The sequence below is a fragment of the Nannospalax galili genome, unplaced genomic scaffold (genome assembly GCF_000622305.1).
Source record: "Nannospalax galili isolate Female #2095 unplaced genomic scaffold, S.galili_v1.0 scaffold633, whole genome shotgun sequence".
NCBI classification, from domain to species: Eukaryota; Metazoa; Chordata; class Mammalia; order Rodentia; family Spalacidae; genus Nannospalax; species Nannospalax galili.
Genome location: NW_008336075.1, coordinates 6,199,903 through 6,224,838, shown reverse-complemented (window position 1 = coordinate 6,224,838; position 24,936 = coordinate 6,199,903). Strand labels below are relative to the sequence as shown.

Below are 24,936 nucleotides of genomic sequence, written 5' to 3'. Positions count from 1 at the left end.
GTTTTTATTTTATCTGTATGAGTATATTGCCTGCGTCTAGGTAACTGCACCCATGTTGTACAATGCCCATGGAAGACAGAAGAGGCTGTTGATCCCCTGGAACTGGAGTTATAGACAGTTGTTAGCTGCCATGTGGGTGCTGGGATTCGAACCTGGGTCTTCTGCAAGAATAACCAGTGTTCTTAACTGCTGAGCCACCTCTCCAGCCATAGGAATACATTCCTATGTGAGCTGCTATTTTTCCCCAAGTCCTTGATAATCTACAGTGTCAGCAAGCATTGCCCATGGTAGATATTACCTGTTTATGGCTGTGTCTCCTGAGGCAGACATTATGAGTTGATTGTTCCAACTCATAAGAGTCTAATGCTGCCCTGGACCTGGCTCTCCCCAGAGAGTGCTTATGGGTCACAGAAATTGAGACCTGCTGGCTACTCTGTCCTTGTTGGAACTGAGTCCTCAGGGGAAGCTAGGAGGAGAAAAGGGTGCTTGCTTGTGTAATCGCTCTGAGAGCATTTCTGTGTCACTTAGTCTGTGTCAGTCATCAAATGCTGACTTGAGCCCTGTGCCCAAGGGAACAGATCCTTAAACAAGCAGGACAGAGAAGCCCTCACTTTAAGGGTCATAGAGAGAAGTCAGACACCCCAGCCTAGCCTGATGGGAGCTTAGGAGGGAGAGCATTCCTGAAAGAAACAGCAGGACTGTAGAGGGGATGACCAGGGTAAGCTTAGGATGGGTAGGTCAGTGAGCTTGAAGTAGTGGCCCAGGTTTCAGAGTGGAGACTTGGTGCTACCAAGGGCTGGGGACCTCTCCCATTTTCAGAGCCTATGGTGAGATTTTCTCTGCTAGCCCCTGGTTCTTGCTGTATAACTTTTCTTCAGCTAGAAGACTGGTCCATTCCTGGCATCTTTGCAGCCTTTTCCACTGCTGAAGATGGTCCTGGGCAGTCTTTTCCCTCCCCAGGGCAGGGGCCAGCCTTGTTTTTCCTTCCAGCTTCAGAAACACACAGGGCAGCTCTAAATGTGTTAGTCTAGCAATCAGGCTGCACAGTGGGTCCTTGTTTGCCTGCAGACATGGCCTCAGGGCATGGTTCAACTCTGGTAGAACGGGTGCTGGGGAGAGCCCTTGGCCTCTGGGTATCAAGGCCTCTGGGAAGGAAGGGGACCCTACAACAGGAGTTTGGAATCTCAAGTCTGACCTACAAGTCTTATCCCCAGCCTGTTGGAAGAAGCCTTTTTCATACCCATCTCCTGTTTTTCATCAGGCCCTCAGGGGCCCATCCCTGCCCAGCTAGTCAGTGAATTAGGGCTAATTACCACCTTTCCTGAACACCAGCTAGCTAGCCCAAGGGGCCTCAAAAATCCGGAAGCTTTTCTACTTGGAAAGGGAAATTCAAGGGGCTGGAAAGGAGCAGGTGCATCGCTGGGGGTGAGTTTTGTCTGGCAGCTGTCACTGGCTGCCACTCTGAAGCCTGCAGGTCCCTGGGTGGAGCTTGAGCTGAGGGAGCCGGTAAGCCAGGTTGACACGGTGGGCTGCAGAAGCAATACCCAGGGGCGTGAAACCTTAGGCTTCTGGGATGGCATCTTCTCCTGGAGCTCTGTTGGCTCTTAAGCCTGTAGCTCAGCATTGTGTGATTATTTTGACCCTCTGCCTGTGTGGCATTGCCAGCCCAGCCCACCTTCCACTCCACAGTGTTCATGTTTATGTCATTTGATAATAAAAACAAGTAGGGCCAGGAGAATCTGGCTCATTTGGTAGAGGTCTTACCTAGCATGCACAAAGCACTGGATCAGATCCCCAGCACTGCAGAAACCAGGCTAGGCGGTACACTTGACAAATGGAGGCAGGAAGATCAGAAGTTTAAGGTTATCCTCTAGTAAGTTTGAGGCCAGCCTGGGCTACATGAGACTCTGTCTCGGGAAAAAAAAATCTGGGCTGGCCAGATGGCTCAGAGGGTAAAGGCACTTGCCACCAAGCCTGATGACCTGAGTTCATTTCCTGAAGCCCACATGGTAGGAGAGACTCCATAAAATTGTCCTTTGACCTTCATGAATGGGTGTGCACACACATGTACCCCTCATCTTCTCACACATTTCCCACTAAATAAATTAGTGAAGAAATTAATGAAAAAAATAGTCTGAAATCAAAATAGGTAGGTGTTTATTAGCTCTTGTGTATATATATGTGCCTGTCTGGATCTGTGTGTGTCTTTGCACATGTGCATGCATACGTGAGTACATGTTGTGCATGTAACACTTCCTGTGACAACATGTAGGTAATGTGCACATGCATGTGGTTGCTTGTGTGGTAGGAAACGTCACATGTATGTTTGGTGTAATCTTGTTTACATGTGTGACTGACTGTACAGTGGTGTGCATGTGTGCTGATTGCATGCACGTGCATGCACATGTATGTGAGTTTGCACACAGCAGACATCTTTATACAATTGTCTGTGTATATTGTGTGTGCTATGTGATTCTTTCTGGGTATGCATGCACATGTGCCCATGTGTATGAGTCTGGGCATGCATGCTACCTGGCTGAGATCAGAAGGGATACGAGTGCACTAGGGCCCAAGGTGGCTGCAGTGCCTGGGAGGTGAGGTCGTGCTCCCCTCCTGGGTGTTGATTTCCCCCTGGGAAGCTCTCATGTGTGTGACTTACTCGATAGAGGAGTTCAAAGCAGCCAGGTGGTGGGAGGTCTCTGGGATTTCAGGCTTCAGGGTGATTTGCTCATTCTGCCTTGATTATGAATGTATTCTTCACAGCAGTCTTGGAGCTCAGTCCTTAACCTGTTCTGTGCCATGTTCCCCCTGCTACTTGCTGTAATGATCATCACAGCATCATGCTGTAAATAATGGAGTGAACACATGGTCATTCTAAAGGATACAAGTTACATCAAGTGCCATGGCTAAATAGCCAAAGGCACCCTGTTTGTGATTCAGTAATATGTAGGTATCCTTACTGTGCACCAGGCTCACAGTCAGAGATCTGATGACTCTAGGTGAGCACAACACATTTTCCATGACATGGGGGGGCATGGCTATGATTTGTGCAGGTGGCAGGTTCACAACTTCTGTGATTTACCACTTCATATACTTTTAAAAAAATTTTATTGCATTTTACTTATTTATTGTATGTGTGTGGGGGGAGCATGCCATGTACAGAAGTCAGAAGACAGTGTGTGAGAGTTGATTCTCCTACCACCATGTGGGTACTGGGGCTCGAACCCAGGTTGTCAGGCTTGGCAGCAAGTGCTTTTGCTCTTGAGCCATCTTTCTGGCCCCAATATGTATTTTTAAAACATCCCATTTATTTAAGTGACACACACGCACGCACGCACGCACGCACGCACACACGCTCGCGCATGCACATATCCACATACCATGAAGAAGGCACACCTGTAGAAGTCAGAGGATAACTCATAGGTGTTGGTTCTCTCCTTCTGCCTTGTGGGTACCAGGAACTGAACTTGAGTCATCAGGCTTGGTGGCAAGCACTTTTATCTACAAAGCCATATTGCTGACCCTAAAAATGTATTTATGTTTTAAAGTCTTGTTTTTTGGGTTTTTTTTTTGTCTTTTTGAGACAGGGTCTCCCTGTAGCCCCAGCTGTCATGGAACTCACTATGTAGACTAAGCTGGCCTTGAACTCACAGAGATCCACCTGCCTCTGCCTCCCAAGTGCTGGGATTAAAGGCATGCCCCACCACGCCTGGCCCCTAAAGTCTTGTTTTAACTGGAAGTTGTAAATTACTTGCAAGCTGGCAGCAACCTTTTGTGTTCCTCTATCAGTTTTCCTACTTTTTCCCTTTGGCATCAGAAACTCCTTTTTCTTTGTTGTTTTTTGATACAGTCTCTGCTATGTAGCCCAGGCTGGCCAGGCACTCTTAACCTTCTTGCCTCTTCTCCCAAGTTCTGGATCCATGCCTTGTGTGCTGGATAGCTTTAGTGTCAACTCCACACACCTGGATTGAGGGAACCTCAAGTGGGGAATTGCCTTCATTGGACTGGCCTGTGGCTACGTCCATGGAGCATCTTCTTGATTGTTGAGTGATACAGGAGGTCCCAGCCCACTGTGGGTGGTGCCATCCCTGGGCAGGTGGGCCTGTGTTGCATAAGAAAGGCTGAGCAGGGGCCAGGGGAGCAAGTCAGTAAGCAGTGTTCCTCCATGGCCTGTGCTCCAGTTCCTGCCTCCAGGTTCCTGCCCTGAGTTCCTACCTTGGGCTCCTGGATGAACTGTGACCCGGGAGTTGTAAGACAAAGAAACCCTTTCCTCCCCAAGTTGGTAGTGGTCAGAGCATTTTGTCACAGCAATGAAGAAACAAACTAGGACACCTTGGTTTACAGATGTGTGTCATCATGGTGTGAATCATTCAGCTTTTTAAAAAATTTAAGCTGAGGGACTGGAGAGATGGCTCAGCAGTTAAGAGCACTGATTGCTCGTACAGAGGACCTGGGTTCAAGTTCCAGCACCCACATGGTAACTAATGACCATCCGTAACTCCAGTTCCAGGGGATCCAACGCCTTCTTCTGGCCTCCTTGGGCATTGGGTGACACAGTTGCACTTACACACAAATGCAAGCAATACACTTATACACATAAAATAAAAATAATAAATAAGAGCCGGGTGTTGTGGCACACGCCTTTAATCCCAGCACTCGGGAGGCAGAGGCTGGAGGATCTCTGTGAGTTCAAGACCAGCCTGGTCTACATAGTGAGTTCCAGACCAGCTAGGGCTACAGGAGACTCTGTCTCAAAAAGACCAAAAACAAACAAACAAACAAAAATAATAAATAAAAAAAAAATAAGCTGGGTGTGGAGGCACACACCTTTAATCCCAGCACTCAGGAGGTAGAGGTAGGTGGATCTCTGTGAGTTCAAGGCCAGCCTGGTCTACATAGTTCCAGGCCAGTCTAGCCAAGTCTGTGAAATCCAGGTTCAGTGAGAGATTCTGTCTCAAAACAAAGCAAAACAAAACAATCCTCCCAAAATGTGATTGAGAAAGACATTGGATGTTGCCCTTTGGCCTTTACATGCACACTACCATACAGTGTGCACACACACAAACACGTACGCACATTCAAAGTTCGAATTACATTTTAATTTGTTTTGTGTGTGCATGTATGCACAGGCAAGTGTGTCACAGTGTGGGTATTGATGTCTGAGAACAACTTGCTGGAGTAATTTCTCTCTTCACATGGGGGGCTTTGGGGGTCTAGTTTTTAGCAAGTGCCTTTACCCGCTGAGCCATTTCACTCTTTGGGACCTCTTTGGATGCTTTGTGAATGTTTCAGTCATGTGTATGAATGAGTCCCCAGAGAGGCCCCAGAGGGCTGGAGACCTGAGTGTATGCCCTAGTGCAGAGTGGCTCCTCCCTGCCTCAGGTCCTGGCTCCCCTTGGTGTAGCAGATTCTTGTGGAATGTACCTGCATTTCCAGAGCTGTAAAGTGAAGCAAAGCTCGAGGGTGTTGACTCTCCTCCCCTGGGGTGTGTGGTGGCTCCCAGGCCCTCCTGTGAAGGATCTTTTGTGTAGCCTGTGGGAAGTAGCCTAGTATAGATCACCAGGTCCCCAGCCTAGGCCTGGGAAGCCATGCAGGGGGCCCCCTCCCTGTCATCCCTAAGTGGCTGCTGGGGGCATCGGTGAGGTGGTGACTGGCTAGGGGTGGGGGGAGCTTCAGGGAGTGAAAGTGGCCGCTGGGGACTCTGGGTACCTGGTGTTTACCCAGAAATTGTACTAATCCCACTAATTCCTGTGATTTGTGAAGACTCTTGGCTCTGTCTCCTGCCTTCCTCTCCTGTAGTAAAGGGGAGGAAAGGGGTGGAAAGGGAGGGGACTGGAGGAGGGGAGGCTAGGGGCCTGGTGGGTTCTGCTTGAGCAGCTCTCTTCATCAGCCCCTGGGGGCACACCTGGATCCCAGGTCCTTCTGTGTGCACAGCTGTTTCTTTTTCTCCAGAGCCAGGCACCACAGCCTGGATGCTGACATTCAGAATAAACCCCCTTCTTCCTGAGTGCTCACCCTCAAGGATCATGTTCTTGTAGGGAATGTTCTTCAGTGTCCCCTGCAATCTCCGCGCCCGCCCCCCTCCATTTCAGCATTTCAGCAGAGGGTTGGACTAGACCTGTTCTTCCTCCTCTGTAGGAAGTGGCTTTGGGCAGTCCATCTCCCCAGCCTCTTGCTGAGGTTCCTCCTTTGCAGGGTTGGGGTGACATTGGTTCTACTACTTGGCAGTGAGTGACCCTGACAGAAGGAGCTGAGCTGCCACTCATGTTTTCCTGGGTTTGGGTTCTTAAAACAGAATTTCAGAGAACAAGGAGTATGGGAACAGAAGAGGTTCATTTCTTTCTTTTCTTTTTTTTTTTTTTTGGTCTTTTTTTGAGATAAAGTCTCTCTGTAGTCCCATCTGGCCTGGAACCCACCATATAGATCAGGCTGGCCTCGAACTCACAGAGATCTGCTTGCTGGGACTAAAGGCATGTACCACCACGCCTGGCTTCATTTCTTATTTTTCTCTCTCTCTCTTTCTGTGTGTGTGTGTGTGTGTGTGTGTGTGTGTGTGTGTGTGTGTGTGTGCGGGCGCGTGTGTGCAGGTGCCCGTGTGTGTGTATAGATGTATGGAGGCCAGAGGATAACCTCAGATGTCCCCCCTCAAGAGCCATTTGCCTTGTTTTTGATTCAAGGTCTCTCGCTGGCCTGGATCTCAGTGATTCAGCTAGACTGACTGGTCAGTGAGCTCTAGGGTTCCTCTTGTCTCCTTATCCCCAGCACAGGGATTACAAATGTGTGCCACCAACCCAGCTTATTTCATATGGGCTAGGGATCAACTTCACATCCTTATTCTTGCACAGCAAATGATTTACTGACTGAGCCATCCCTCCAGATCCCATTTCTCATTTGTCTAGAGACTGGGAAGCCTAAGGTCTGGGGTTCAATAGATGCAGTGTCTATCAAGGCCTGTCCCTTAGAGATGGAGACTGCTAGGTACATCCTCATATAACACAAAAGGACTTCATTTGGCCTTTATAGAACAGCAATCCCATTTATAAGAGTAGATCCCTCATGAACCAATCAATTGCAGAAGCCCTGCCTCCTAACACCATCACCAGGAGGATTACGTTTCAATATGAAGTTTGGGGGAGATGCAAAATTTCAGACCATAGCATGCTATTTCCAAACACATCCACAGTCTTCCCCATTTTCTTCTCTCTGTGTCACTAACATAAGTCATTATAGTCTCTGCCCAAAGGTCTAGGGGTTCTGAGTTCTTTGATCTCAGTTTTCCCATCTGCATTTGGAGAGAGTGAGCCCCCAGGGAGCTTTGCCCCCTGTATTAATTACTTTTCTCTTGCTGTGATTAAATGCCTGACAAAAGTAACTTAAGGGAGGAAGGGTTTGTTCTGGCTTACAGTTTGAGGGCACAGTCCGTCATGGGGAAGGCATGACAGCACGAGTATGAGGCAGCTGGTCACATTGCAAAGGATGGATGATGGTGCTCAGCTCACTTTCTCGTTTTTTTTTTTTTTTTTTTAATTTATTACTTTATGTGTGTGTATGTATTGCCTGAATGTAGGTAAGTGCAATGTCTGTGGAGGACAGAACTCCTAGAACTGGAGTTATGGACAGTTGTTAGCTGCCATGTGGGTGCTAGGATTTGTACCTGGGTCTTCTACAAGAACAGTCAGTGTTCTTATCTGCTGAACCATCTCTCTAGCCCCCACTCTCTCATTTTCATTCAGTCCAGGACCCCAGCCCAAGAATGTTGCTGCCCAGTTAGAGTGGGTCTTCTCCCCTCAACGCCATCTAGAAACTCCCACACAGACACGCTTAGAACTTTGATTCCATTGGGGTGATTCCATCAGGTTGACAATCAAGATTAATCGTCACGCCCCTCTCTCTGGGCCTGGGACTTGGTTACTCAGACCCTGGGGTTTGATCACATGTTCAACCCCTCGGGGTTCCTCTGGTCTCCTGCTGGGTTCTGGACCAAAGATACCTAAGCCTCCAAGCTGAGGGAGAGGCCTATCTCCCTGTGTGTCTACTGCATTTGCTTGGCAAGAGGACCAGGCACCTGCTTATGGGCCCAGGGACCAAAAGGGTACAAAGTCTAACTCCAGCAGAAAGAAGGTCACAGTCAAGCAGTGACCAGTGGGCACATAGTAGATATGTCCAGGCTTTGACAGAGGTGACAAGGGGTAGGGGCCATTTGTATCTAAGAGGAAGATACTTGAATCATTGGCGGTTGGAGTCGGGGGGACGACTCCATTAGCCCAACCAGCTGCCAGACTAACTTTGAGTGAAGAATGACCAAGTGAAGAGCTAGCAAATGAATGTACATACAGCTGAACAGACAGGGGCCAGCTGTGGTCTCAGGGTTCACTAAGTGAAGCCCCACACAGAGCCTCACTATTTACCAGGAGCCATATGTTATCTTGCTCCTCAGGCCTCCAGGGCTCCTGGCACAGTGCTTTCCATCTCTGAAAGTCTCAGGAGACAGTTACCCCAATGCCTGTTTAGGGATTCTGGAGTAAATCTACACTTTAAGGCCCTGAGCACAGAATTTAGCTTTGGAACTGGACAGCTCAGGCCTAGCCACTTCTAAGGAGTGTGTCTTTGGTGTGTTATTCAAGCTCTTGGTGTGTTCGTTTCCTCTATGTAAAATGTTTGGGGAATAAAATAATCTCACCCTATCAGGTGCTTCATACCTAGGAACTGCTTTGTTAAAGGTCTGCTCTGTTCCCCAATGCAAGGAAAGTTTGTTTCAAAGTTAGGTCTGTAATCTCTACCCTGAGCCCATTGGGAAAAACCCTGGGCTAGCCACAAAATCACTTACTTACCTTTATAGGGGCTGTATGCCTGGGGGTGTAGCCACAGTTGGTAGAGTGCTTGTCTAGTATACATGAAGTCTTGGGTTCAATCTCCAGCACCAAATAGACTGTGAAGATTCCAGCACTCAGGAGGCAGAGGCAGGAGAATCGGGAGTTAAAGATCATCTTTGACTACATAGAGAGTTTGAGGCCAGCCTGGGATACATGAGACCTTATCTCAAAAAGAAAAAAAGATTTCTATATAATAATGATATTAAAGGGACTGGTTTTTCTGCCCCAAAGCTCTGGTACTCTTTGACCTGCATCTCTTGAGTAGGTAGGTACTTTGAGAAACTTATTAGTTCCTTATCTGGAGATGACAAGGACAGTAGTGTGGGGTGTCTGATAGGGTCATAGTCTTGACTACTGAAGGGCTCCAACCATGGTTGGCCAGAGCAGAGGGCTTCCTGGAGGAAGTAGCATCTGAATGGGGTTTTGTAGGCAGAACAGAAGTTTGTCAAATGCAAAAAGGCTGAGGGGTTTCCTGTGGTGGCCTGGCTGGTATACTGAGGCAGGGCCAACTCTGTAAGCTTACAGGTAGACACAGGCAGACCTCACTTGGAGATCCTAGACACTCAGCTGGGCCATGGCTGGGGAAGAGATGTGATGGGATTTGGTTTTCATGAAGACAGACTGACTTCTGAGTGGATGATGACTTGGGGAAACCAAGCATGTGAAAGGTGCCTGTGACCCTGAATGGAAAAATGCTCTGCTTCTGAAGAGACACTGCTTGTTCTGGGGTCTAGTGGTAGCAGTCGTAATGTGATAAGGAAGGACAGTGACCTAAGAGAGCAGTTCAGGTGGCCTGATGGTGCAGTACTTGTGGCCAAGCTAAGGGACACTGAAGGAAAAAGAGGTTCTAGTTGGTGACTGGAACTGTTCTGATAGCAGAACTTAAGAGCCACAGATTTTAATTTATTATTGTTATTGTGTGGACTGGGGGAGGTGGTCGAGTGCCATAGCATGTGTGTGGTGGGTCAGCAGACAATTTTGTGGAGTCGGTTCTCTCCTTCCACCTTAATGTTGATTTTGGTAATGGAACACAGGTTATAAGGCTTGTGTGGCAGGTGCCTTTACGCACTGAGCCATCCTACTGACTCTGGAGCAACAGATTTTAAAGATAGCTTAAGCCAGGCCTAATGGTACACATTTGTAATCCCAGTTTTGAGGGGGTGGTGGCAGAGGATCGGGAGTTTAAAGTCATCCTCAACTACATAGTGTGTTCTAGGCCAGCCTGGGCTATGTGAAACCCTGTTTCAAAAAAGGAAAGAAGGAATGAATGAGGAACTGAAGGAAGGGGAAGAGAAAGAAAGAACATGTTCAACCAACGAAAGGTGGCAATTCGTGAGATGAATGTTGAAGGAATGAACATCCAAATGAATTAATGGAGGATAGATTTTGGTGAGAGAGGGAGGAAATCAGACCATCTTGAAGGAGCCTGGTTGTTGTAATTCTCTTTACTTCCTTTATAACTGCAAGCTCTTTCTGGCTTCATTTCTCATGGTATTTCTTTTTGCTGCTCTCAACATTGAGAACTTGTTACCAGGATTTTAAAAATCCGGGTAAAAAAACAAAAATGCTCCGCTGTTGTCCCCATGGCCATTCAGCAGACCAGTCAAGTCTCAGGATGAATAATCCTGAAAATTAATGAAATCCTCCCTCCAGTGATGATACAACAGCGAACATGAACTTGGTCGTGTTGGAGAGAGCCGCAGTGCGAATATGGGTCTGCACGTCCAGGCTGGGTTCGGGTGCAGTGTCACTGAATGTTTCTTGTCTCTTCCAGGGTCTGCCGCTCAAGACTATGAGCGGCTGAGATGGAGATGTCTGCCCCAGCCCCTGCAGCTGAGAAGAAAGAAGCCAAGGGTGGGCTCCTGGAGGGCTTCCCGGAGTCCGGTAAAAAGGCCTGCCCTCTGGCGGTGGCCGCGGCGGCAGCTGTAGCTGCCCAAGGAGGTATACTTTCTGTTTTGCACACTTGGTGACCAGCGGGGGGGTGTTTTTCATGAGGTCATTAAGGTTTAATGAGAGTGCTGGCCCCTGTCATCTAGAAGGCATGCTGGGTTTATGGAGGGCAGCAAGGAGGGCAGCACCCCTTCCCCGGGAATCCCAGGCCCCAAGAAGGTTGCCTGTAGCCTTCCTTGGAGGTCTGGCCATCCCAGACTCTGGTGGTGGGGCCTGGGCACTGGGAGGAAGAAGAGACGAAAGTTAGGCCAGGCAGCTGCTTTGCCACCCTCAGGGGGGGTGTTCAGCTGGCACCCGAGAAGAGTGTCCTGAGAACCTCTTGCCTGCTGAGGACTATTTCAGAAAGTAATTGTCTCCCAATGCCTGCTGGCTGTAATTAGGGGGTCAGGTATGGAACTTACTATCTTGGATGGATTTCTGGCCAATTTAATTACAACAGAAGGGACTCCACAAGCCACAGTCTCTCATTTCACTGCCCAGGAGAAAAATGCTCTCTGGTTTCCATGAGTCTGTGCCAACATCCCAGGGGTAGAATTTGGCGGGAAGGAGAGACCTCCCCTTGTCACCGGGCTGTCCATCTGGAGGCCACAGAACTATTTCTGTACCTAAGGAGTGAAGAGACAGAGATTTCTTTTCTCTCCCTTTTTATTTGAATGCGCTTTGCTCTGCCCTGATCTTTCTCACTCATTCAGAGCACAGCATAGCTGGGGAAGGAAATGTACCTTGGATTTGGCACTATAAGGTCTTGTTCAAGAGCAGGGCTGGCTTTGCACGTTGCTCTCCGGCATTGAGATGATGTCGTGTTGATGGTCCGTGGACTGTGCTGGGTGTAGCTGTTGGGACCAGAACTCAGAGAAATAGACAACCTTTGGGTTGTACTTCTAGGGATAGATTTTAGGGTTTTAGGTTGTTGTTATTATATTTATTTTCTTTTCCCCATGATTCTAAGTTAGAAGTTATTATCAAGACAGTGGCTCAAGCCAGAAGAGGGAACTGTGAAGTCAACCTTAAACTCCTCTAGGGAGAGGGGTCCTTTGGCCTTCTGAACCTGGACAGGGATTCTCTAGGCTGCATTTGTAGGCAGGGCTAGCAGGGGCTATGGACCTTACGTGATGGTGGTGGTGGTGGGATCCACAGCCCAATGGTTCACCCAGACAAGGAAGGAAGAGTGGTGATATGGTGCAGCCAAGTGAATCCCTGGCCATAGACATGTTGTTTTCCTTTCCTGGGTCAGGATTTACCTCAGTCTGTGATGATCCGGCACAGCAGAGAACAGATTTAGGTGGTAATTAGACAGTAATTAGGATGTAACTGGGGGGCAGGCCTCTGAGGCCTGAGGTCACTGTTGGGGGCAGTAACAGCAAATGCTTGAAGGAATTTCTAATGGCGAGGCTTGGAGCACAGCAGCCCCAGGGGAGTACCCACCACACTGGCCACTCTCTCCTCTCAGGGCCCTACCTAGGGGATCTTAGCCAGTGAGGCTCAGCACAGCATGCATTTAACTAGGGTGAGCAGGTGTTTCTTTGTAGGCAGTCTCAGGCTAGGTGCATGACCATTGAGGAACCACAGGGAGCCTGGAGTGCCCTCCCTTGCCGCTTGCCCCACCCACTTCCTCCTACTTCCTGGGAAGCTTATCTGGAAGGGTGCTCCTGCAGTCTGGGAAGAGTGTCTGTGTCCATATGGGAAAGTGGACATAGTGGGACCTGACTCTAGTGCAGGTGGTCATGGCAGCTGTGTACAAGGTGGGGCAAGGAGGCCTAATGGTGCAGCTCAGAGGGGCATTGCTGGGACCTGGCTTTCTTCATCTGTGTTATGAGAAGATCCAGCAGACGTTAGTCATGGTCTTTAAGGTTTCAGGACTGGAGTTGAAGAGATGGCTTAGCAGTTAAGAACACTTGCTGCTCTTCCAGAGGACCCGGGTTTGATTCCCAGCACCCACATGGTGGCTAACAACTGTCCTTAACTCCAGTTTCAGGGGCTCCAACACCCTCTACTGACCTCGCTGGCATCACACACATATGATGTACTTACATACGTGCAGGCAATGCAGTCATACACATAAAATAAAAATAATAAATGAAAAATATTTTTAAAAAGATTTCAGGACTGGGTCCAAGAGATGACTGGATTGATCCTTAGCGCCCACATGGTGGGAGGAGGAAACTGGTTCTTGCAAGTTGTCCTTTTACCTCCTCACATGTGCTATGGTACTTATGTGCCCACTTCCCAATAAATAAATATAATAAAAAAATTTAAAATATTTCAGAACCTCATTCTTGTTTAAATTCTTTGGGAAAGAACAGTGGTACAGGGTGAGACTCCCCTTGTGCTCAGACCCCGAATGCCAGGATGCTCCAGTGTGTCAGGTGCCGGCTGCCTCCTGCAGGAGTATGACCTGTTGGCAGGGGAGACAAATGGAAGAAGCAGGAGCCAGCAGTAAATGACTGGCATCTGAGCCTGGCAGAGGTTCCATGCTGGGCCTAGTAGGTGGTGAGAGTCTCTCCAGACCTGAGTGGTGTAGAGGGAAATGTGTGATCAATGAAGAGTGGACCGTGGAGCATGGCTCCTGGGAGCCAGCAGCATTTTGCCTGTCCCCTGAGGAGCCGGGCTCTCAGCTATCAACCACACAGCTGCTATGTGTGATCAGTGATGGCAATAGGTAGGGCACAAAGGCCTGGGTGAGGGACAGCACTGCAGGTGTGTGCTGGGCTACAGGTGTCTATGTGGGAACAGGTTTGTTGGAGCTGAAGGTATGTGCTGGGATGCAGATGTGTGCAGCTGCAGGTACATGCTGGGATATATTTGTGTGGTGCTGCAGGCATGTGGAGGGCTGCAGGTATATGGCTGTGGCTGTAGGTACATGCTGAGCTGCAGTTAAGGGGACTTCAGATTGGAGGGGCTACAGGTGTGTGGAGAATTGCAGGTGTGTGTGTGTATTATAGGTGCATGCTGGGCTGCAGGTGAAGAGGCTTCAGGGTGTGGGGGCTACAGGTACATGCTGGCCATGCAGGGAGCCCAGCACTGCTCACTGGAGGTCCCTTTTGCTAAGTAGTTTCTAGACACCCCGGTTTGGGACACCTGTGCAGGAGAGTGGCAGAACTGCATGACTGACCTCTCAGACAGTTGCGATACCTACAAAGCCTATGACCTTCTTGGTATGGTCTTCATTGTGACCTGCAGCTACCTGATAGGAAGGGACAGTTTACACAGGCCTAGGGATGCATGTCCTGGCTTATTATATATATTGGTGGAGAACTTGGGTGGGTCCTGCCTATGCATGCTGAGGTACTATGGCAAGGCATGGGCAGCTATGACCAAAGGGCCCAATTCTATAACCTGCCAATGACTATATGATGTCGTGATGCTGGATACACTCTTTAGACCTGGATGTCACATGTGGGAGCCTCTGGGTTCAATCCCTATTATTGGGAAAAAAAAAGTCTGCACATGTTCAGCACACCCTCCCATCCCCTAATATTTGTATCTTCACTGAGTTATTTCTGTAAGTTGTGGAGACTTCCGATACAGAAAGCCCAACTCTATTTTCTTTTAGATCATTACTTTAGATTGTTGTGACTGGAACCGTAATCTGGCCCCACTATGCTCTGGGTGTCAGCCTTGGAAATGCCTCCCCTGTGTTTCCATGCCTTAGTAGCCTCCTCTGCCCCATGCTGGCAGTTCTTGCTTCCTTACAGATAGCTGGGTATATTGGGTGTGGGGCCATGGCATGGTTGTGAAGTCCCTGGCTCCACTGGTCTCGGCTGCTTTACCACCTCTAGGTTCTCAAGGCTGGGGGCTGGGGGTTCCCATCCACCTCCCCATCCTCAAGCTAAAGTATCAGAAGCCCCTTCATAGGACTGAGGAAATGACTCGGCCAGTAAAATGCACAAGCATGAGAACCTGAGTTCTACCTCTGGAACCCACTTTAAAAAGCCTCCTGTGGTGGCACATGCTTGTAATTTCAGTGCAGGGGAGGTGGAGACAGGTGGATCCCTGGAATTTGATGGCCAGCCAGCCTAGTTTGATCAGTGAGTGCCAAGCAAAAATAAGAGACCCTGCCTCAATAAAATCAGATGAATAGCATCTGAGGAATGACACCTGATGTTGACCTCTGGCCTTCATACGCATGTGTACACACACATACACACATAGGAATATGTTTGATTTTAAAAAGCATCTTTACAGAGTAGGCAGAACAGCATCATTCAGGAACAAGTAGCTGTATAGTCAGGCTGGGAGGGGCCGGCTTCAGGACCAGGCCTCAGCAGCAGCCGCACAGGGTGATTCTTTCCCAGCCTTTTCAGCTGTTGAGCTGAGCACTCCTGGAGGCCATAAATCTTTGAAAACATATTTTGGCCCAGAGTTCCCCCTCCCGCTTTAATTTTTAAAATGGTGTAATTTTAAAGGCAATTTAAATCAGATGTTTCTCACTGCTTTCCACCAAAACTGTCCAAATGCTGTCGTACTTTCCTTGTCTGCCACCGGGTTTCTTTCCAAAAATTATTTCTGGACCATGTTGTGTGCCTCTGTGGGGACCAGAGCATGCTAAGCCTTGGGGACAGCCTAGAAACTTGGAGCTGGGCTTGATCTCATGAGTTTTGCTGAGCTCTGAAATCAAACAACCAGTGGGCTTTAGGAACCTTGGAAAGCATCTGTGGTAGCCCATACCCAACTCTGACAGTTAGTGTCCACTCTGTTCAGGAAAGCCAGGTGGCCAGCCAGTGTGGTCCTCCCTCTCCAACAGTTCAGCCATCCCTTCTTAGGAAGTGCTTCCCCCCTCCTTTCTACTGGTGCTGGGAATGGGAACCCTTCTTGCATGCTAAGTACTTTTTCTATTACCAAGCTACTTTTCAGCCTCCTGGAAGTGCTAATTTTTGGGTCCCACCCCAGACCTACTAAATCTGGAGTCTGCAGGGTGGGGCACAGCAAGCTGACTTTAAACAAAGCGTCTGAGGAATTTTGATATACTCTTTTTCTTTTTACTCCTGCCTCCTTGTCTGTTTCCCTCCCTATTTTTGTTTCAATAAACAAACTTCTGCGGTCTTGGATACAGTACACAGTTTTGCTAAGCTTTAAGGTCCTCCTTCCCTCCCTCCCTCCCTCCCTTCCCTCCTTCCTCTTTCTTTTTGTGACAGGGTTGCACTATGTAGCCTGGGAACTTGCTATATAGACCAGGTTGGCCTGTAACTTGTCTGTGTAGCTGAGGATAGCCTTGAACTAATTTTCCTGCCTCCACCTCCCTAGTTGCTAGCATTACAGATGTGTGCAACCATGCCTGGTTTATGTGGGACTGGGGGACAGAACCCAGGGCTTCAAGATGTTAGCCAAGTACTCTATCAACTGAGCTACATCCCCAGCCCACCAGGATGAATATTTAAGCAACTGAGACCTCCAGCATTTCTGCCCACCTGCCTGGGGCTACCCCTCCATCCACCTTACCATATTCAGGAATCTGTGAGACACTCTTTCACTGATCCATAGCCCAATGTCCCTGGTGTCTGCCCTCTGTCTCTATGCAGTCCATTTGCCCTCTTGGATGCCCACAAGGTGGGTACTGTTTTTTCACTACTGTCTACCCTTGTCCCCAGCACCATAGCCATCCTACAACAAATCCCATTGAGTCTGACATGATCATGCCAGGTGTGCGCCCACTGGGCTGCAGTGGGCAGCTGCTCTTGCTGACCTCCCCAGCTGTGAGAGTCAGTTGAGGCTGGCCCTGCTCTGTGGTCTTCTGTGTCCCTTAGCCCCTGAGTCCTGTGGATACAGGGAACCTGCTGAGCAGCCAGCCCTCCCAGCTTAACTATCTTTCTCTGCTGGGCTGTTGCCTCGGGCCAGGATGCACTCAGGTGTGACTAAGTGGGCAATTATTCTTATTTAAGTGATTTTCAGGATTGCTGTTGAAACTGCTTTGAATCTGGTTTTATGGCTCAGCCACTGACAACAGCTTGTTCCCATCAGACTGTCCACGGGTGAAGCCTAGCTCTCCTCAGCAGCTAGGCTCACCAGGGAAGTGGAGAGGAGTGGATCCCCAAGGGGTGTGTGAGGGGTATTTGGAATATCCTAGAGTATTGGGATGCCTGGTGTGGCTGAAGGGGTGATGTTGGAATTTCTTATCTGTAGTGAAGTCTGTTGGCTGGGACAAACTTGGTTTGGGATCAGTTAGGTCTGGACCTCAAGTAGAGACAGCTCTAAATCCTATGGATGAAATGATTTATGCTGTCCACACCTATCTGTACGTTTAATTAAAATTTTTGTTTTTGAGACAGGGCCTGCAGTGGTTACTGTAGTCACTGCTGTGACAAAATACCTGCCAAAAGCAACTTAAAGAAGGAAAGGTTTATCTTGGCTCATAGTTTGAAGGTGTAGCCCATCTTGTTGGGATTGGCATGGTGGCAGGAGCTCAAGGCAGCTGGTCACAATGAATCCGCAGTCAGGAAGGAGAGAGAGGGAGAGAGATGTTCAGCTCCCATTCTCTTTATGCAATCCAGAACCCCAGCCCATGGAATGGTGCCACTCACAGTTAGGGTGGGTCTTCCCACTTCAATTAACCTGATCTAGGAACTCCCTTTACAAGACATGCACAGAAGTTTGTTTCCATGATGGTTCTAGAGGCTGTAAAGTTGACAATCAAGATTAAACCATCACAGGGTCCATGTATCCAGGGGCTGGCTTCAAACACCTTTGTGGCTGAGGATTACCTTGAACTCCTGGCCCTCTTGCCTCCATGTCTGATTTCGGTTTAGTTTATAAATCATATACAGTAAGAGATTAGCAGTAGAACAGTAAAAACAATGTACTTGAATAAAACTTATGATTGTGGTAGGCATGGTCTCACTCAAAACATCTTTGTGTGTGTGTGTGTGTGCGAGAGAGAGAGAGAGAGAGAGAGAGAGAGAGGTGCATGTTCATGTTCATATGCATGCACACTTGTATGTGTGTGGAGGCTAGAGGTTGACAATAGGTGTCTTCCTTTGTCACTTTCTACTGTTTTTTTGAGACAGGTACGGTCTCTCCCTAAACCTGGATCTCACTGACTTAGCTAGGCTGGCTGGCCAGTGAGCCCCAGGAATCCTTTTGTCTCTTCCCCACAGCAGCTGGGGTTACAGGCTCATGCTACTATGTCCAGCATCTGATGTGGAACAGAATCCTAAGTGGCTGAGAGGTGGGCATCCTATATAAATAATAGATACACAGGACAAAGTAATGATTTATAAATCCAAGCTTTAAAAAAATCCTTATCTATCATCTATCTATCTATCTATCTATCTATCTATCTATCTATCTATCTCCTATCCATCTATGTGTGTGCATGTGTGCATGCATACATGCCACACAATGCATGTGGAGTTCAGAGGACAACTTTTGGGAGTTGGTTCTCTCTCCTTCCATCATGTGGGTCTTAGGGACCAAACTCAGGTCAACAGGCTTGGTGGCAAGTGCCTTCACCTATGAGCCATCTGCTGGCCCCAAATCCAAACTTTTGACTTTGTGGAATGATGCTGTCACACCTACAAAGTTCATGCTTGAAAAGAGTGTAGTCAGTTGTTTTTGGGTGGGGGCGGATCGCATAATATTATAAATGAGTTTGCCTTTTGTGCTGGACCTCATTCATGGCTATCCTTAGCCACACGTGGCCTGTGGGCTGCAGATTGGACTCGCCTGGTGCATCCTGTGAGAATGGAGTAGGATGGGGCAAGACTTTATCTTGGAGTGGTGTGAGGCAGGGCCAGGGGCTTGTGCCACTGTTTGCTCCCCAAATTTGGCCATGCCTGGCAGATCCTCCTTTCCTCCCCTCCCTCTCCTCCCTCCCTCCCTCCCCTCCCCGTCTTCCTTCCCTTCCTTTCCCTTCCCTTCCCTTCTCTTCCCTTCCCTTCCCTCCTTCTTCTTCCCTTTCCTCTCCTTTCCTTTCCTCCCTCCCCTCCCCCTTCCTCCTTTTTTTCTTTCAGTTTACTTTATTCTTTGACAATTTCATACATGTATGTACATATATATTTTGATCATATTCACCCCCATTACCTGCTCTCACCCCTCCACTCCTGCTGAACCTTTTCTTCCCAACAAGACCCCTCTACGTTCATGTCTTGAATTTAATTAGGGTTGCTTGCATGAGCCTGTAAGGAGTTATTTACTGAAGCATGGGCAACTTACCAGGGGCCACACCACTGAAGAAACTGACTTTTCCTCCTCAGGGAGCCATTAACTGCCGATAGGCCTGTTTCGGTGCATGTTAAAGGGAGCTGTAGGGCTTTGAAGATATTTCTGGTTACAGAACTGGAAAAGCTTCAAAGATTAAATAACTCCAGTCCACTCACTGCACAGATTTGGAAACTGAGGCCCAGAGGCAAGACATGCCAGTAGTCACCTGGTCCCATCATTGGGTCTGGAAATGGATGCTCCAGAATATTCCATCAGGTGGGACACAGCTGTCCCTCAGCCCAGGCCCAAACCCCACCTTCCCAAATTGACAGTGTTTTTGTGGGGACCATTTTTTCTGAGATTTGGTTCTGTCAGAACTAATTTTAGCATTTCTAAAGCATGCTGAAAGTACGGCCTCATTACTCCTGTGTCAGTGCATAGTTTACTATTAGTGTATTCTGAGGTTTATCATCTTAGTCATGTTTAACACGGCTGCACCAGGCATGCTCTATTAAATCTGGCTTCTTTTACATTCCTGTCCGGATTTATTTATTCGGAACAATTTCCACCCTATCAAAAGACACAGCTAATGCTGTGTTTTAATGTGTTATTTACACACAAAATAACCTATTTACAACTCAGTGTGCGCCGGAGGGAGAATGAATGGGCCCCAGTTTCCTGCATTCTGTTCTATCAGGCTTTAACAATCTGGAAAGCTAATAGAACCATTTATCATTGGTGGGGAGGGGGGCGGATAATTCATTTTATGTTTGTGGCTAAGTCCCACCGCCTCTGATCTCGGGGGCATCTGGAGGGTAATTAAGCCAAGTCTAGCTTTTGGGTGGGTGTGAGGATGCCCCATGTGGCTGCACGTGGCTGCAGGATTTGGCTTGGATGTGTTGATGGGGGATCCTGTGTCTGCCCTCTAAGGGATTTTCTGTTGGAGGGGACTCCCAGGGGAAGGTGATGAATCCTGTATGGGTGGCCTCCATGGGAGAGCTGGTATTTGGGCTAGATGTCCACAGGTGGAAAGAAGGAAGGGTGGTTTCATGTCTCTTAGAGGGGACCAGCAGAGCAGCTTCTTGTGAGCTCAGGGCCTTGCGGGTAACCAGGGGGCCCGAGTAGCTCCAGAGTCGGGGTAGGACAAGCCCTAAAGTGAGTTTGGGTGTGTGACCTTGGACCGTGTTTGTTTGTTTAATTTGTATTGATTTTCAATTTTGTGTGTGTGGTGTTATGTGTATGCGTGTGCATGCGTGCTCTGTGTATTTTATGTGTGTGCATGTGTTTGTGGTATGTATGTGCTGTGTGTTTGTATGTGTATGTTGGGGTGCTCACTGAATTTGGAGCTCAGCAATTCAGCAAGACTAGGTGACCACTAAGCCCCTGTCTCTGTCTTCCCAGCACTGGGATTATATGCACCAGCTACCGTGCCTGGCTTTTATGTGGATGCTAGGATAGAACTTAGGTCCTTGGGCCTGTGTGGCAAACACTTTACCAACTGAGCTATCTCCCCAGCCCCTGGATGGTCATTGAATGGACACTGAGGGGTAAGGGGAAAAAGTCTATCTGTAGTTCAGGGCCCGTACCTGAGTGGCAGGAGCCCCTGGTCTGTTCCCAAGAACTTGTTATCCCTAAAGAGAGACCAGAATCCCATTCATCTTATAGATGTGGGTATCACCCACCACAATGTGGTCCGTGAAAATAGCAAGAAGGCTTGAGGGCCAGACTAGAGCAGACCTGCTGCCCACTTCCCCTTGCTATCTTTGTTCTGCTTTCCCACCCAGAAGGTCTCCCACACTCAGATCAGTTTCAGGGGTGTGGGGTTTCTATGGTGGTAAGTCTTGATTGTCAAGCTGACAGGGTCTTAAGAGACAAACATTTGGGCATGTCTGTTGGGTAGTTTCTAAGTTGAGTTAACTGAAGTGGGAACACAAACACTAAATGTGGGCAGAGAAAGTAAGTTGAACAGCCGCATTCACTGTTCTTTTCTTACTGAATTCGGTTGCAATGTTACCAGCTGCCTCACGCTCCAGCTGTCATGCCTTCCCCACCATGATGAACTGTGTCCTTGAACTGTGAGCCAGAATAAACCCTTCCTTCCATAAGTTGCTTTTGCCAAAGTGGGGTTTATGAAGTGCGGCACAAGACACGCTCCCTGAGGGACCAGTTCATGCATTGCCATTAGGGCTGAGACTCAAACCCTTGCCCTGTCCTGTCCACTTGGAAATCCCCATTCTTCACCTCAGTCATAGCCAGATGCTATCTTGGAGGGCCAGGAGCCCCTCGCACATGGCAGTTGTACTATAGACAGCAGCTGCTGCTCTTGGTGCTATGGTTCTCTCTGGTCTGTGATTGTTAATTCAAAAACTCTTACCTTAGAGTAGAATTTGTGTCTGATCAATATTTGAGAGAGTGAATGAAGAAACCAAGTCTTTGCTGTGAATAGCAGTTCCCACAGAATGTGCAAGAGGCTATGGTATTCTAGTGTGTTGAACAGCATGGGCAAAGGTCTTGGGGTCTGAAGGTGGTGGTGGGAACCTGGGGCTACAGTGCCCAGTGGAGAATGCTAGCAGATAAGGCTGGTTTTTCCAACCCCTTGGCAAGGGTTTGCTCTTGGTCCTGGCACAAGCTTACGTCTAGGACCACATTTGGTGGCCCTTCCTGGGATAAATCCTCCAGCTGCATCCAAATGGCCCTCCTCCCCTCCTACTAGGTGCAAGGCTCTTTCCTAGGTAGCTGCTTTTGGCTTTTTCCCTGTGAATATGTCCCAGCAGGTCCTTCTTACAGATGATGAAGATGCTGCTGCTTTGGGTGCTCCTCTGCCACCTCACTTCCTTCTCCCCTTCCCCAGGTTTCAGAATCAGTATTTGAGAGAGATGTGTCCAACCCTTGGCCCGTTAGGTCACATGTACTTGAGGATAGCTATGAATGTGGTCCAACACAAAATCATAATTTACTTAAAACATTATGAGATTTGTGTACGTGCAGTTTTCTTTTTTGCTATCACATAGTCCTTGAGCTTGAACTTTGTAGATGGACAGTGTTGTGTCATAGTGTCAAAAGGTTGAACACAAAGGCTGAGGATGTAGCTCAATGTTTGCGTCACATGCATGAGACCTGAGACTTAATTTCTACCATTAAAACAAACAAACAGGGCATGGCAGTGCATGCCTGTAATCCCAGCACTCAGCACTGGGGAGTTTGAGGCCAGCTCGGTATATATGAGACTGTCTTGAAAGCCAAAACTGCTAGATGTGGTGACATGCATCTCTAATCTTGAGAGGAAGAGGTAGGTGGAGTTCTGTGATTTCAAGCCAGCCTGGGCTACATATGGAGTTCCAGACCAGCCAGGGCTACATAGTGAGACCCTGTCGCCGAAAAACAAACACTCCTCCCAACTCTCCAAAACAACAACAACAACAACAACAAAACAGAGAACAGCACAGGGTCCAGCTCCCTCCTCCTCTAGATTTATGGAAACTGATTGCTTGGGAGTCAGGCACCCTGACAGTAGCTGAGCCCCAGGGGTTGTATACAGTGTTCTACTGGGAGGAACCTGGATCACCTTGCTGTCCACAGAGGAAGGCTCAGCCATACTTGGGTAGTACTGAGTAGGAGCCAAAGCACAGTCCTCTGTCTCCCTGGACACTGTGAGGGTCTTGGAGATGTCTCTGCTGGGAGAGGGGCTGAGGAGTCAGCCAGCCTAGGATGAAAACTTAGTGCTTTGCATCTCCCAAGTACTGTGGAAGCATCCTGGCTTAGCTGTTTTCTGTACATGTATTCCCAATCCCCAAGAAGGGATTGAAAGGTTCTGAGAACTGGAAACAAAAAACTAAACTACAACACCAGAGTGAGGGCTTTGTTGCCAGGCTTGGGCCTGGAGGAGAGCAAGGTCTACAGGCCTTTGAAAGTTCTTTCCTGGCAAGTAACATGGCTCAATGGTAAAAGGCAACGGCCAAACCTGACAACCTGATCTAGATCCTGGGTCCCACATGGTTGAGGTAGAGGGCTGACTCTCAGATTGTCTTCAATCTCCACATACGCACCATGACACGAGCTAGCCCACACACGTACACATGTGCAGAAAGAAAATAAAGTGACAAATGTTTGGGGGATGGGGTGCCACATGGATGGATGGTCTCTGTGCATAGCTGCCACATGTCTCTGAGCATCTGTGTCCCAAGACCATCCCAGCATGCCAGCTGCACACATGGGCATAGCCTTGGACTCTCAGCTAGGCGGTGTCGTGCTGGGGAAGCCCAGCCCGAGGGAAGAGTTAGGTTGAAGTTGCTGGCTAGTGGCTACCCTCTCTGCTGGATCATCCCCTTGCTGTGACCGTCTTGCACATCCAGGTGGGCATCATGGTGTGTCTGGCCCTCCATCCTGCAGTATTGTCCCACCTCAGTGTTCTGCCTGCTTCACACCTTTTTGCTGGGTCGTTAGACTGGGTCACCTGGGGGCTGAACAGACCATAGCCAACTGGGGAAGGTGTAACTTTGCTTTGACATGGGAGAAAGATGTACATTAAAAAAAAAAAAATTGCTTGCATTTCTTAACCTTTAAAAAGCCTTTAAAGAGGCTGGGGATGTAGCTCATTTGTTAGATGTAGCTCATTTGTTTACTAGCATGAAGCCCTGGGATTGATTGCCAGTACCTTGTAAACTTGGCCTAGTGGCTGATGCCCTTTGTCCCAGCACTTGGGAAGTGGAAGTGGAAGGCTCAAGAGTTCAGAGTTGGGGCTGGAGAGATGATTCAGCAGTTAACAGCATTTACTGCCTTTCCAGAGGTCCCAAGTTTGGGCCTAGCACCAATAACAGGTGACTCACAACTGCCTGTAACTCTAGGTTCAGGGAGGTCTTCTGGCCTCCTTGAGTATGGCACACACATACAGATAATTTTTTTTTAAGTTCTAGGTTGAGCTGGAGAGATGGCTGAGTAGTTAAGAGCACTAGCTACTCTTGCAGATGACTGACACCCACATGGCAGCTAACAACCGTCCATAACTCCAGTTCCAGGGGATCCAGTACCCTCTTCTGATTTGTGCAGGCATTGCACGACACAGGTACACTTACAAACATTCAGGATATACACTCATAATAAGTAAATAAAAATAATAAATAAAATATTTTAAAAGTTCAAAAAGACCAAAAAACCCCCAAAGAGTTCAAGGTCATCCTCAGCTACATTATCCTATTGAGTTCAAGGCCAGATTGGACTACATGAGGCCCTGTCTCAAAAACTTGATGCTAGTTCTTCTTTGGAGGAATACGAGCTCTTTTTTCTGATTACAAGCTTATTACAAAATCTTCTGTGGGGGCTGAGGAGATGGCTCATTCAGTAAAGTACTGGCCTTCAGGCACAAGAACTTGAGTTTGATCTCTTGAACCTATGTAAAGGCAGGGCAGTGTGGAGACATGCTCTTGTAATACCAGCCATGAGGAGGCAAAGACAGTTAGTTGGATTTCTGAGATTTTTCTGGCCAGCCACACGCTAGCACATCATTACCAGCACACAAATAATAATAACAGAAACCTGTCTGTGTTTCCTCTGTGTGACTCCACCTGGTCCTGGCTACCACAGTTCGACAGGCAGATGGGAAAGGCTACTTGACCTGCCTTTGGTGGACACCCTGGTGGTAACTGTGGGAAGACATGCATGCCAGAAGCCTGAGTTCAAGTTTGAAGGAGCTGGTATAAGACCAGAGCTCCAAGGCATGGTGTACTGGAGGCCCAGAGAGTGCAGAGGGGAGGAAATTTGAGTGGAAACCAATAGCACCTGCTATGTGGAGATCTACGTGGTGTGTATTGATAGGCCTCCATTTCCAGGGGCTAGAAATCCTCTTCCACATCCCTAGAGTGATTTCATCATTCAAGGTGGATTCAGGAGGTGTTCAGGATCTATGAATGTGCTGCCGTGGTTACCTCTCAGCAAAGAGGCAGAGCATCTGGCTGTTGTCAGGCATCTGTGTCTTGCTGGG

General features: G+C 48.3%; 1 protein-coding gene across 1 annotated transcript in view; it reads left to right on the top strand.

Moving 5' to 3' along the window:
* Positions 1–24,936, top strand: part of Gli2 (GLI family zinc finger 2) — a 242,868-nt gene that overhangs the window by 55,097 nt on the left and 162,835 nt on the right. Inside the window, exon 2 of the mRNA XM_017797568.2 lies at positions 10,648–10,814. Within this exon, the coding sequence (XP_017653057.1) occupies positions 10,679–10,814 (136 nt within the window). The 5' untranslated portion in view covers positions 10,648–10,678. The remainder of the gene's footprint in view (positions 1–10,647; positions 10,815–24,936) is intronic.